This window comes from Sebastes fasciatus, chromosome 10, assembly GCF_043250625.1.
Source record: "Sebastes fasciatus isolate fSebFas1 chromosome 10, fSebFas1.pri, whole genome shotgun sequence".
Lineage (NCBI taxonomy): Eukaryota > Metazoa > Chordata > Actinopteri > Perciformes > Sebastidae > Sebastes > Sebastes fasciatus.
The window spans coordinates 31,423,181-31,437,560 of NC_133804.1; the positions used below are offsets into that span (position 1 = coordinate 31,423,181).

Below are 14,380 nucleotides of genomic sequence, written 5' to 3' on the forward strand. Positions count from 1 at the left end.
GAGAAATAATGAATCACGATTATGGTCGGGCAGAGAGCTGTTATTATTTCTATACTTAGAACAAGTTCATCTAGTTTCACTGTTACTATCATTTATGATAATTGTAACATACCATAGTAATCAGTATAACTAGAGTGGAACTATGTCCTCTTCAGTTCACTTGTCAGCTGGTGTGCTCTACTTGACAACATTGTTCTTCTGGGTGTTGGCTTATTTTTATCTGTGTTCATATTTACATTCGGTGAGGTCATCTGAAACAGGATGTGTTTACTTAAGTAAAGACAAAGATTTGAATACAACATATTAGCTTCTATGTTGAGCAAGCTGCATGTAGCACCTTTTATTGTTTATGTTTAACACAGCTTATAACAATCCCTGGACAGTTGCTCCTTCTGCTTGAGTAAGGTTGTGTTGAGTTTTGGATCATTGTGTGCTTCCTTCTGACAATGCTGTTTAATTTTCTCAGTTGAATCCAAACTCACGAAACCCAAAGCGATGGAGCCCTTCACACCAACAGCCATGAGAGGTCCAGTCCCCATCCCACCGCAAAGAGCAAACAAGACCGTTAACTCTCTGAGCTCCGGAGGTAACCCACCCAAATCTACCAGTGCACTGCCTCCCAACCTCAACAATAGCAGGTCTACAAATCAGACCAACACAGGTAATACATGAATACCAGGGCTGTCGATCGATTGAAAGATTTAATCACAGTTCACACATTTTTTTATCTGTTCAAAATGTACATTAAAGGGAGATTTGTCAAGTATTTAATACTTTCATCAACATGGGAGTGGGCAAATATGCTGCTTTAAAACAAAAATTGCGGCGTTAAAACAAATTTCCCTTAATGTGTTATTATCGCGTTGACTTTGACAGCCCTAATGAATACACTGTGTTTACGAAAGACGCATAAATGGTAGCTACTTTGAAAACAAATCCCGAAACGTACTGTATGGGTTTATCATTTTAAGTCTTTGTCTTCCAAATTAGTTTCTCTTGCTGTTAGATTGAATCCTCTGTTTTTGAACTCACTGTTTCTAAAGATCCAGTTCAGTCACTGGCCTCAGACTTTGGCTTTGAGGACAACTTCAACCACGCTCTCAAAGTGGAGGAAAAGAAGAACCACCAGAATCGCATAGTCGCTGTTAGGGAACCTCCTCCGGTTCCCCCTCTACCTCCTCGCAAAGCCTCCTACACTCCCTCCAATCCTCTGCCTCCTACACCAGTCCCTAAAGAGAGAGCAGTCTCCCTACAGTCCAAAGACAACTCCAAATCAGAGTAAGTTGACCTTTCACGTTAGTTAACAATTAAAAACTGTATATATATATAACTTATATCTGGCAGTCCAGGAGACTCATTAACTCAAAGTGGAATCTGTCTCAAATGTTGCCGGTGCTAAATAAGACTTGTGTTTTCCATTCCAGTAGTTTTAGGTCAGGGTTCGACCGCATGGACAGGCCAACGTCATGGAGCGAAAGCCCCACCACCAACAGCATGAGACAGGCTATGTTCTCCAGCCAGGCCGGGCAAAGAGAATACCTCATCAAACACCGCCTGGGGAAGAAGGAGAATGAGTACGTGGACATCCAGACCTTCAGGTGAGAGGAGCTTCTTCTTTCTGTTTGTTGTATTTTTGATGTCTTGATATAGAAACCCTACACTGTGCATAAATACTGCTTGTTATGCCTCTGCGCCGGCGACAGCTGTGGCCGGAGGCATTATGTTTTTGGGGTAGTGCGTACGTCCATTCTCTTGAACGCGATATCTCAGGAACTCCTTGACCTCACATCTGTCCCACTCTTGTGATATCTCGGGAACACCTTGAGCAAATTTCTTCAAATTTGGCACAAACGTCCACTTGGACTCAAAGATGAACTGATTAGATTTTGGTGGTCAAAGGTCACTGTAACCTCACAAAACATGTTTTTGGCCGTAACTCGAAATGAAGAAGTGGTGACATTTTTGGACAGACATGGATGTAAACTGTAACTTGGCTGGTTGTAGAGGCGTGCAACTGCAAAGCGGTAATTCTAGTTGTCTTTTTAGGTTTTTCACAGGTACGTGGAACGTGAACGGCCAGCCTCCAGACAGCACCCTTGAGCCGTGGCTCTGCTGTGACGCAGACGCTCCTGATATTTATGCTCTGGGGTCAGTAAAAATGTATCTTACAGAACCTTTTCTCACCATAAAGTCAAACATATCGTCCTCTGGTCTTGCTTCAATAACATCTATGGTGACTTGGTTCATGGCTCTAGTTTTCAAGAATTGGACCTGAGCACTGAAGCTTTCTTCTACATGGACTCGTCCAAGGAGCAGCTGTGGGTGGAAGCTATAGAGAGGAGCTTGCACCCAAAAGCCAAGTACAAGAGGGTGAGTAGAGAGAAGATTTCTCGATCCACAGCTCCTCCTGTTTACATTTGAAAGTGTTGAAAGACACCGATATAAAATAATAATATTGCCCCTGACCATTGGTGTGTGTGAATGTAATGCAAATTAGATAAAGGCATTAAATGCAGCCATTTACAGCAAATGAATACTGTCTAGAACAATATGATCCTGCCATGTTGATGATGAATTCATTGGTAAATGTGCTAACTTGCTTGTCTACAGATTCGAATCATACGACTAGTTGGGATGATGCTCGTGGTGTTTGTCAAAAAGATTCACAAGAATCAAATAAAAGAAGTGGCTGCAGAGCATGTGGGGACGGGCATCATGGGAAAAATGGTTTGTTAACACACAACTGCCTCAAAATACACATAGTGATGGACAACCATAGGATAAATGTGCCAAGATTTTTTTTCTCTTTCAAGTGCAGCCCGAGAGAGAGAGAGAGAGAGAGAGAGAGAGAGATATCCTACTGCTAACTATAAAATATTACTTAATGTAATGTGTTTTTTTTCTGATTACAGTATTTACAGTATTCTGCACTTGGCCTCTGTTTGATTTATTTTATATTAGACATGTTACATAGACCTTATTCCCACCTGTATTTGCCAAAAAGAAAATAAGTGGCTTTTTAAAGGAATACTTCACCCACAAAATGACCATCTTTATATCACTTATATCACGCAACAAAAACAAAAAAAGTTTTCTTCAAGAAGTCACGGTAACATGCGGTGAGTCATTTATATCCAAATGGTCATTTTGTGGGCGAAGTATTCCTTTAAATGTCAGATTTTTTAATGTGTTTTGTTTTGTTGTTGCAGGGGAACAAAGGAGGTGTGGCAGTGAGGTTTGTTTTCCACAACACTAGCTTCTGTATTGTGAACTCCCATCTAGCAGCACACGTGGAAGACTTTGAGCGCCGCAACCAGGACTATAAAGACATCTGTGCCCGCATGACCTTCCACTTACTGGACCACCCCCCTCTCAGTATCGTCAAGCACGAGTGAGTTCCACGTCCGCAGTGAGGACATTGAATTAATGTGCAAAGTCAGATTTTACACTCATTGGTTGAGGTTTGAGGTTTTGTTCACAGTTCTTGTGTTGTTGATTTTACCTCCTACCTTCCTGCATTCTGCAATACTAAATTAATTCTATACTGCCCAGTTTAATACTTAAAACACTAAGTTAATCAGTGTCTGTTTCCATAGTAACTTTACAAACATGAGCTCCAGACTACAATTCTCTTTGACAGTATTTTAGTGTTAAGAATAATCATATTCCCTATAAAGTTGTTGGTGTAATTCTGTTGTTTTAATCCGTCTCTGTCTCTGTTTCAGTGTCGTAGTCTGGCTCGGGGATTTAAACTATCGTCTGTTCATGTACGATTCTTCTGAGGTCAAACAGCTCATCTCTCAGGATGAGCTCAAAAAGCTTCAGGAGGTTGATCAGGTAAGAGACTGTTGAAAGAAAACGTATCATAACTTTTCCTTACTTTTTTATAACTTTAAAAACACAGAAAAATGCCCCTATCGCTGCTTCTGATTCTATAATTAGCTGAAGTTTCCCTCTTTGGCAGTTTTAAACTGTAACTGGAGTTTCTGTTCAGTAGCCATTAGTAAAATATGTTTGTTTGTATGAGTATACACTCTCTGATGTGTCTGTGTATGACAGTGTGACATAACTGACGCGGTAAATATTTCATGATAAATAGAAGGAAGCTGTTTTGCAAATGGTATTATTGCACAGGTTAAAGATTACCACACTTACTGTGTTTGTAATCCGCCATGATTTCCTCTTTAACTTATCTATGTGATAGTAATTAAAGATTTTTTTTTTTTTACTATGTTCCCACTTTTCGTTGCGTAGCTGAACATTCAGAGGCAGACGAAGAGAGCCTTCACAGACTTCATGGAGGGAGATATCAACTTCATTCCCACGTACAAGTACGACCCCAAAACGGATCGATGGGACTCAAGGTAAAAACATATCCAATAAACATATAAAATTGCTGCAACAACTTACTAATGAATCTTAAGTGAGCATGGAAATGGCCATCATAAAGTTCTAAGCCCTTATACACTTTTACATTTCATTTTAATTCGGGTTTATTTCTGATTTATCACTAGAACAACTACTATAGCTGCATCTTAAATTCATCTTCATGTTCCCTGCTTTCAGATGAAGTACACCATGTTTATGTGACATATACTGTTGACTTGTTATATCCCACCAAAGATCCTCTGTTCCCCCTCTAAAAAAGACAAAAACGGGTCCCTGCGGGTCTCTTAGAGTGTTAAAATTTACATTATACAAACCCACTCCAGGATTTGTATTGCTATTTCCAACTTGTCCTCAGTTTTTGTTTTTCTCCTTTGGAATCCTGATTAAATTTAGCTGGTAAGGAAGCTTTTTCCAGCCTTATCGTTACACTAATACATAGTCAGCAGTACTGTATGCGTGTATGATGTCTGACCCTTAACTCTGCCTCTGAAACTGTGGCTGTTTCCTGCAGTGGGAAGTGCCGTGTCCCGGCTTGGTGTGACCGAATTCTGTGGAGGGGCAACAATGTCAAGCAGCTCAAATACCGGAGTCACATGGAGCTGCAAACTAGTGACCACAAGCCTGTCAGTGCTGTCTTCAGTGTTGGGGTAAGAAGCTATGTTGTCAAATAAAAAAAACCTAAACTGACTGGTTTTGGTTGAAACATGCACAGTTCTGCTATTAGTTCTGATGAGTAGGATGCGTGTGTTTGTGTAACAGGTTAAAGTGGTAAATGAGCAGCGGCACAAAAAGGTGTTTGAGGAGATTGTTCGGGCGATGGACAGAATGGAGAATGATTTCCTTCCGTCTGTAACTCTGAGCAGGAGAGAGGTAAAAATACAGCCCTCACATGCACTCATCATACTGAGCGTCTGTCTTATGATCCTTCCTCAGTGGTGGTATCACTGATAACCTTTAAAACAGTATAGCTTGTTGTCATTTCTACTGAAATATGTAGGATAAAGTTACTGGAAATATGTGGATGATGATGCTACTCTTTCCCTTCTTTCCTGCAGTTCACATTTGGGGATGTGAAATTCCGGCAGCTTCAAAAGGAGCGCTTCCTAATAACAAATGACGGGCAGGTCCCCTGTCACTTTGCCTTCATCCCCAAACTCAATGACTCGCAGTATTGTAAGACTTGGCTCCGTGCCGACCCAAGTGACGGATTCTTAGAGCCGAGTAAGTCTGAATAACTCCCTTTTCTTTTTTTGAATGTCCTTAAAAAGAACAGTGTGTAACATTTCGGGGGATCTATTAACAGAAATGGAATACGATATTCATAACTATGTTTTTATTAGTGCATAATCACCTGAAACTAGGGATGCACCGATACCGATACCAGTATCGGGTCCGATACTGTGCTCATGTACTCGTACTCGCAAAACGGCTCCGATACAACGGCACCGATACCACTTCACGGCAGCATGACATTTACCTCTCGTCACCATCTTTCGGGTCTTATCGCACGTGCTCACGCTCCACCTCCCCGAAGGTGCGGGCGAGACGGGCCGGTGGTGTGCCCAACCCCACGGGGCCGGGATACCATCTCAGCCGACGTGCACTGGCCCTCACTTTCATTGCGCCACGGGTTTTTGCTTGCATCCTCTGACTCGCGTTGCAATCTGCAACCACATCACTCGATGCTGCCAAATCCTACACACTGTACTTTTAATCTTGTGACCTCAAATTTTAGATCAGTGATCATGTAGTATTTTAATCATTGGTGATGTCGGGACAACTTTGTACTGTTATATGTCCCACTGTAATAGTGTCATTTTGACTATTGTGGAGGATCATGCCATTCAAGGTTTTTAAAATTGTTGCATCAAAACCCTGCCTTATCTTCCTGAACAGATGAGACTCTGGAGATCTACCTGGAGGCGTACGTCAGTAAAGATTCCGTCACGTTGCTTAACTGCGGAGAGGACGCCATAGAGGACATTCTGGTCCTCCATCTGGACCGTGGCAAGGACTACTTCATTACCATCTCTGGCAACTACCTGCCCAGCTGCTTCGGCACCTCGCTGGAGACTCTGTGTCGCATGAAGAAGCCCATCAGAGAGATCCCCATCACCAAACTGATCGACCTGGTGAGGGAAATCAAACCTGTTTAAAGAGATAGAATTAGAGACATGTTTTAGTCAGATTAGTTGAAGCTCTTATTTTGAAACCCTCCTCTACACAGAGCCGTTTAGTTCAGATTGTAATGTGACGGCTGCTTCTCACTATGTAGCTGTTCCACTACCTGAAACCAGTGTGAGGACGCGTGAGAGCTTGTTCACTCCCTCAGGGTAAACTCAGTCACACAGAGAGAACTATATTTGGAACGCTTAAAATGTCTCAACCTGTATAATTTGGTCCAAAAGAGGCCAAGGGAACAAGGAAGTGGCAAAAACATAGGAAGGGAGCTCCTAAAGAACAGGGAAAACTGACTCAGGTTAGGCCCATATTAGAGCTTTATATAAATAGACTCCTCTGGCCTCCACACGTTCACTTCTGTCTGTTTCCATAATGCTATTTTTGACTTAATCCGATTTTGCTTGGGAATATAGTGCTACTATCATTCAGTACTCCTTTTATTTCTATTTAAACTATTCCATTTTCCTTCTGCCCTGGTGTATTCGATCAATGGTTTATGATCTACTTTTCTGATTCTGTGTTTATGCATACCTCTTCTCTATCTACTTTCTTCTTTTGTTTCCCTTCATCATCTCTTATTGCCTTGATCATTCCTTTCCAACTCTTCACTGTGGTTGTGGGCTGACTTCTTGCTCAGGGAGAGGACAGCTACATGGACAAGGTAAAATATTAACTCAATACTGATCAGCTAGTGATCAGGGTCAATATCACTTTAGTTACAAGATCTGCTTTATGTCACTTTATTGACCTTCCTCAATCGTTCATTGTCATAAAGAGAAACTGGTTAGAGTATTATGAGAATCAGTCATGTGAGGATATGATATCAACTAATGCCCCCAGTGTGTACTACATCCTCTTAATGTCTAACTTTAATCTTAAAGATTCACATACTGTAGTAGAATATATTTCAGATTTTTCTTATGCATAAAATGGTTGGATCACTAAATTTAATTTCTGCTTGTTGGATAGCAATCTAATAATTTTAAAGGAGTAGTTTCAGATTTTGGAACTGTCCGAGACCACCTCTCACTAGCGGTCTTGGTCCGGTTGTTTTGCTCCCAGCAGAGTACAGTGACCGCGTTCACATCTGTCCAAACGAACCACACCAGGGCTTGAACCGCACCAGATTTCAATTTAAAGCGGACTAAATGTTGGCTTGTGAAAGCACCCTAAGCTAATCTTCTCCTAGCTCTATAGCTCCATACTTAATGCACAGACGCAAGTGTCTAACTCTCGGAAAGTAAGTAACAAAGCCTACTTCCTAAAATGTTGGACTACTCCTTTAACGTGCAGTCCTTTTCTGCTACAATAACGTGCACTTAGGTTGATTAAAAAGTGGCTTCACTAGCTAATCAGAAAATTTAATCGGTTTCATACTCTCTACATTTCAGAAAGCTGACAAGGGCAACAATTGTTAACCCGCAGACAATCACAGACCAGACCGTGCCAGCTTAGTTATAATCTGTGTGTGTGAATCAGTCACCCATTAAATCTCCCCTGGCCCATTGAGGACAGGGTACACCAGTTCAAATGAAACTTAAGACACACGCAAACACACTAAATCCCATTTCACAGCAGGTCACCCCGACTGCACAGCTCCCTCTGACACATGATTAAAGCTAATGAGAAGAAGTATTAGGGTCCGTTCAGCTAAACTCAAACAGTCCTATGAAGCCAAACGACAAGTCTCCTCTTCCATTTCATAACTTGTTACTGATCAGTGAAACTGAGTAGCTGCATGAGTAAACTGATATACACCTAGAATATGAATGAGGCTTTGTTTCTTAACAATGCAGCAATTTATACATTTATATTAAAGCTTTCTTGGTTTTGAATCCCCTCTAGAAGATTGTAAATACCCTGAAGGTTCACAGTAGAAGCTTTTGGTGTGAAAATATTTCACAGAATATCACATTCGTTCTGCATGTTAGCATCGTTCCCCCATTAAAGGCCCACTCCAGTTTCTTTCCTCTACATCTTCTGTGCAGCCTCACCAGCTGTGGTTATTTTTGGACATCTCTCATGAGTCTCGGAAAATCCATTTGCAGAGACAAAAAGAATGTGATATCCAGCTCTTTTTTTTTTTTTTTTGAAATGGCTCTCCTTCATTCAAGTTTTCAGAGATAATCCCGACCTCACTACTGCTCCTACTCCATCACTAATCGATCTGATGTGTCATGTGCAGTCACTCTAGAAGTCTCTATGAATCACTCAGTATGGGAATAACATCATGATTTCAATCATTTTTCTTGTAATGAATGAATGAATGGGAGAATATTGGTTTATTATTCCAGGAAATAATCGAATGTATCTGCTGCATTTGTCAGTGTAAAAGATAGTGACTGTGTCATCTCTTATCAGGAAAAGTCAAAGGTGAGCTTCCTGATGGTGGATGGTGCGAGTACCGAGGACAAACCTCTAAAGATCCCCAAGGAAGTGTGGATTCTTGTCAACCATCTCTTCACCAAGTCCTGTGATCAGGTGAGAAGGCTACAACTAATAAGATACTGGCCATATCTAATAATATACTGGCTACAACTAATAAAATACTGGCTATATCTAATAATATACTGTCTACAACTAATAAGATACTGGCCATATCTAATAATATACTGGCTACAACTAATAAAATACTGGCTATATCTAATAATATACTGTCTACAACTAATAAGATACTGGTTATATCTCACTATATACTGGCTACAACTAATAAAATACTGCAACAAAGTACTACAACAGTACAATACTACTTACTACAACAAAGAATGTTTATCATTGAGAAGTGATAAGACTGCTGAGGTTCATTGTGTGAGAGGCAAATTGTTCCTAATATATACAAAGAAAGACGGTCTATTAGTGTTTGATAGAAACCTAAATTACAAATTTTATTGTCCTGATAAAAAAACAACCACAGAGTGGAGGAGCCTTATGTGAAGATCTCTTTGTGCACGGTTACGTTCAGGCACATCAGCATTAGCTGTAGAAACAGACAGGTTTACTGGTCTCCCTCAAGAGAAAAGACTTTGTTTGCATAGTGATTTATATGAGACTGAAGACAAAGTCCACTTCATGTTATATTGCTCATTATATGATGATTTACGGGCCACACTTTTCAGGTAAACGTCATCCTTAATTTCTGATAAATGGTTTTAAAGAACTTTAGTGTGGCAGATTTTATTTGTAGGGCATCGAACAAAAGACAAATGTATCACCACTGCAACAGTATTTTTTGTATCTTCTAATTAATATTAATTAATAGTCCATGTGGGCTGGGCACTTTTATGTGCACAATAACTAACCATCGTATACTGATTGGGCACAGAGGTACTTTGTGGGAAGTGTTTTTAAATGTCCCCACCTTTGTCTCTGCGTGTCTCCCAGGAGGACTTGTTCCAGACACCGGGCCTACAAGAGGAGCTGCAGAGCATCATCGACTGTCTGGACACCAGCATTCCAGACTCCATCTGTATCCTTATTTATGAAGCCGGTCCCGCAATCACTGAAATACCAAACAGCACATAAAAGAAAAGACACATAGAGCAGCATTAAGACACATACTTGCACACTAACTCCATTAACTCATGGGCCCTGTTGTGTCCTGGTCACGAGAATGTGTTAGCATTATTAGCATTATAATAATAATATTAATAGCAGTAATAATAGTTGAAAGGGTTCATTTCGACCCAACCTCTCAGTATATTTATATCACTCCATATTTGCTTGTTCTTCCCTGACTGTTCCTGAAGCTGGTTGCAACCACTCTGTAGCCGAGGCTCTGTTGATCTTCTTGGAGGCCTTACCAGAGCCAGTGGTGTGTTATGAACTCTACCAACGGTGCCTAGACTGCGCTCATGACAGCCGCCTCTGCAAACAGGTGCAGTGACTACACTTAAAGGGGTAGTTTGGGTGATTTGAAGTGGGGTTGTATGAGGTACTCATCCATAGTCGGTATATTACCTACAGCAGATGACGGTCGACACGCCCCTAGTTTGGAGAAGCAGACAAGAGTACGGGCACATGAGCAAAGCAATGTACTGCTGTGGACGGGGCCACCTAAAAAAATCAATATCAGTTGAAGTGCACAATATATTTACAATATCTTCACTGCTTTAACTCGCCACCAGACAGCCCTTTCCCACGGGGAACTGATGCCATTATCTATGCTCGCATCAAAGCCACGAGACTACATTGACAAAAACAGTAACTTTACTTTGCAGAACACAGGGTTGCTGGTCTACCACCACCTCTTTGTTTGTGCTATTGTGTGACTGATGAATCCAAACTAACCAAATTCACACAATAACACAAACAAACCAACCGATCGAGGCAGCGATAGACCAGCAACCCCCATCAGGAGTTTGGTGGCTTCGAAAAGAGCATAGAAGTATACAACGGCTTCAGTTCCCCATGGGAAAGGGCTGTCAGACTCTTCCTCTGTGTGTGGCTGTCTGGCCGTCTGAAGTGGGGTTGTATAAGGTACTTATCCATAGTCAGTGTGTTACCTACAGTATGACGGTCGGCATGCCCCCAGTGTGGAGAATCAGACAACAGCACCGACACCGGAGCAAAGCAATACAGTGCTGTAAACGGGGATGGCAGAAAAAAGTATTTTAGCAACCGAAAAGAAAGGCCCACTTTTAAAAAAATGCTATCCGTTTAAGTGTACGCTATATTTAGAATATTTTCCGACGGCGAACTGAACTGAAAGTGAAACTTATCTATGCTGTTTTTAGTCATCTGAGTCTGCTGGCTTTGGAGAGAGCATAGATAAGTTTCACTCTCAGATCAGTTCCCCGTCGGAAAGGAGAAGGAAAGGACTCTCTGACGGCAAGATAAAGTGGTGAAAGTATTCTAAATATAGCGTACACTTAAACTGATATCGATCTTTATAAGTGACTAAAATTAGTTTTGCTGTCGGGCCCCGTCCACAGCAGTACATTGTTGGTACGTGCTGGTACTCCTGTCTGTTTCTAGTGCTGACCGTCATCTACTGTACTAGGTAATAAACTGACAATGGATAAGTTAAAAAAATCTATTATCTCTATGATCTTCAGAGGACGATCAAAGTGTTTTTCATGCAACTGTATAGAAAAGAGTCGAGAAAGGCCATGTTTTAGCTCGGCATTATCCCAGGATTTTTCTATATATCATATACTGCATGCAGTAATGTGTATGACTAAACTGTGTCTACTTTGTCTACTTCTGACAGTTGATCTCCCAGTTGCCCCGCGCTCACCGCAACGTGTTTCGCTACTTAATGGCCTTTCTGAAGGAGCTTCTCAAGCACTCGCACAACAACAACCTAACAGCCAGCCTCATAGGTATGAAATGGACACCTGAAATGTCCACTATACTTTATAGCTCATTGAGTATCGGGTTTAATGTTTATTGGTGTTTATAATGTGTCTGAACTGCAGGCTGCAGAGCGTGTTTGGGTTTCGGTCTTTAGACCACTATGCAAACGCAGACAACATTCAGCTGAAGGAACATTTTAGTCCCTTGAAAAGTAGTCCTGGGACTAAAATGACCCGGAACTTCTTGGTGGAAACCCGGCTTTTTATTTTACTTGATAGAAGAATAAGTCCTGTCAGTATATCAGTTTCTTTTCTTTACCTCACTGTCCTGTTCTTGTATTTTAGCTACACTCTTTGCCAGCCTCCTCATCCGACCGCCTCCCAACCTGATGGGCAGGCAGACGCCTCACGAACGGCAGAAAGCCATCGACTTCATCCTGGGTTTCCTCATGGCGGGAGACGAGGAGTAACCGAGGTCGACGGTACCTCACGACATCAGTCGGGTTTGGAGTTGACTCCCAACCTGGCTTACTAGTTAGCAAAGGACCTGGACCTGTAGGACACTGTGTAAACATGATCCACGTGGTATTCCGTCTATCTATTGGAGACCAGTGCAGCTGTTTTTGCACCCAACTTTTCACAAACTCATGTTAGAGGAGCTCAAGACTTCCATTAGGACTGTGATGATTTTACCAAGTGTCATATCTTCAGTTCATTCACAGAATGACCACTCGCTGGATTTGGAAGCACTTTGGGAGAGGTTTGAACTGATGCACTTTCTGATGGCTCCTCATCCTCAGTTTGACACTTCTTATTGTAGGTGATAATGCCAAAACGACCCCTAAACAGTGAGTGGTATGAATGTGAAAACACTATGTATCCATAGATGCTAAGCGAAAGACTTGATTACACTAAAGAAAAAGGAAATTCCTGAAGTTTAAGGACGTAGACTGAATAATGGTATAAAGCATTAAATAGTTTGGAATGGGATAATTATGGAAATGTATCACTAAGAATGTTTAAGCTTTAGATAAATCATGACAATCATCCATTTTAACTGAGGGGACAATATTATAGATATCTTCTACGTTACCACACTCATTGTATTTTAACTGTTATTTATATATTTTTTCTTCCAAGTTTGCACCATCTGATCTGGTTTCTACTACAGTACGGTTTATTTTCAGTTGGTTTTAAAGTATTCATCGCTTGTTTTTTAATCATTCCGTTACAGAAAGCTCCGTGTCGTGAACGTTTTGCTGTTTTAATGTGACTCCAGCCGCGAGCTTTGCATCTAGTTTTGCCAGTTCCTCTCGAGTTACACAACGAGTCTGTTAACAAACTAACTTCCTGGTCAACCGGAATCGAGTGAAAAGAGTCACCCTCTGTGGTTTCTTGATGTCTTAAAATTGTGTAAATAGTGATCGTTTCCCTGTTTCATGGGTATTTGACTGTAAGTATGGTGATGCAAAATCTGTGACGGTGTCTGCTGTTTGTCATGAAGGTGGTACTGTTAGTGTCTGTGTTCGTTTACATGTCTTCTTCCTCCACATCTTAAAGCTATGTTTTTCATTATTTTAAAGTCTGTGTGATGCCAACACACAGCCGCTGTGTTCCTCGTGGTAAATCCAGATGAGTCATGCTCTTGTTTTAAGTGGTGCAGCACTTTCTGGGTGCAAGATTTAATGGCTCATTACTCTGCAGGATACAGCCTGTCTTTGTTCACCTTTTCTCATTTGTGCCACTGAGGACTCTTTTTTTCTGTAATCACTGTTGCAAAACATGTCATGGTTATTGAAATAAGGAACTTCTACGCCGTGTATAATGGACAGTTATTTCCTCTTTTACAGTTTTACCCAAGAGATGTCAGCATTAGTAAAAATATTCACATTTAATTTCCCTTTTACTCTGTATCTCCTTTAGAGTATTTAATGTTTGGAGACGATGTGAGAACATGATGTGATGTGACAACACTGACAATCATGGCACTTATAGGAATGTCTGACGGGCTGAAGTTGCTCTATTCTTGTAGTTTTTTTCTGCCTTATTGCCATCAATACACTAGATTCCTCTGTTGGTCTTAATCAAGCCGAGCTTTGCCAAAAAAGGAGGCTTGGGTCTGAATGATTAGTCCCTGGGGATTCAGATTTGGGAGAGCCATTTTACACTCTGTCTTTAGAAATACTATCCTCGTCATGTCGAACACAAAATCAATATAATCGATAACCTCTGATTTTTAAGTGTTGTATCATGCCACTGCACCAACTATTGTATATGTGTGCTTTTTGTGTTCAGTTTTGTCACGATCTGTTCATAAAGTTAAGGTACGTTCAAAGGTACACGAGGAAATGCTCGCACCATGTTTTCAACCTTTCCGATTTTTGGTGCTTTTAATTTATTTAACAGAAATAAAACTATGTATAAAGCTGTTTTGTTTTCCCATTCAACACCGCTTTTTTTTTATTATTGACAGCTTGTTATTTAGATTGTACAGGGTTTTTGGGGCTGTGTTTCTT

The 14,380-nt window shown here is 41.0% G+C and overlaps 1 protein-coding gene and 1 long non-coding RNA gene across 10 annotated transcripts in view; one reads left to right on the plus strand and one right to left on the minus strand.

Moving 5' to 3' along the window:
* The window catches only part of LOC141775749 (uncharacterized), a 12,579-nt gene extending 11,412 nt beyond the window's left edge, over window positions 1–1,167 (minus strand). For both annotated transcript variants that reach the window (XR_012595671.1, XR_012595672.1), the window contains exon 1: window positions 1,033–1,167. This is a non-coding gene — a long non-coding RNA (uncharacterized LOC141775749). The remainder of the gene's footprint in view (window positions 1–1,032) is intronic.
* The window catches only part of ocrl (OCRL inositol polyphosphate-5-phosphatase), a 21,892-nt gene extending 7,581 nt beyond the window's left edge, over window positions 1–14,311 (plus strand). For 2 of the 8 annotated variants that reach the window (XM_074649398.1, XM_074649402.1), the window contains 19 exons: window positions 467–586; window positions 1,044–1,278; window positions 1,425–1,598; window positions 2,047–2,148; window positions 2,256–2,370; window positions 2,611–2,727; window positions 3,210–3,391; window positions 3,726–3,837; window positions 4,255–4,364; window positions 4,901–5,036; window positions 5,149–5,259; window positions 5,445–5,610; window positions 6,286–6,521; window positions 7,208–7,231; window positions 8,932–9,051; window positions 9,952–10,036; window positions 10,317–10,444; window positions 11,780–11,891; window positions 12,210–14,311. In XM_074649398.1, the coding sequence (XP_074505499.1) occupies window positions 467–586; window positions 1,044–1,278; window positions 1,425–1,598; window positions 2,047–2,148; window positions 2,256–2,370; window positions 2,611–2,727; window positions 3,210–3,391; window positions 3,726–3,837; window positions 4,255–4,364; window positions 4,901–5,036; window positions 5,149–5,259; window positions 5,445–5,610; window positions 6,286–6,521; window positions 7,208–7,231; window positions 8,932–9,051; window positions 9,952–10,036; window positions 10,317–10,444; window positions 11,780–11,891; window positions 12,210–12,334 (2,510 nt within the window). In that variant the 3' untranslated portion in view covers window positions 12,335–14,311. Of the gene's footprint in view, window positions 1–466; window positions 662–1,043; window positions 1,279–1,424; window positions 1,599–2,046; window positions 2,149–2,255; window positions 2,371–2,610; window positions 2,728–3,209; window positions 3,392–3,725; window positions 3,838–4,254; window positions 4,365–4,900; window positions 5,037–5,148; window positions 5,260–5,444; window positions 5,611–6,285; window positions 6,522–7,207; window positions 7,232–8,931; window positions 9,052–9,951; window positions 10,037–10,316; window positions 10,445–11,779; window positions 11,892–12,209 lie in introns of all 8 variants that reach the window. The other 6 variants (XM_074649396.1, XM_074649400.1, XM_074649399.1 and 3 more) reach the window with 3 other exon arrangements.
* Window positions 14,312–14,380: the final 69 nt, after the last annotated feature.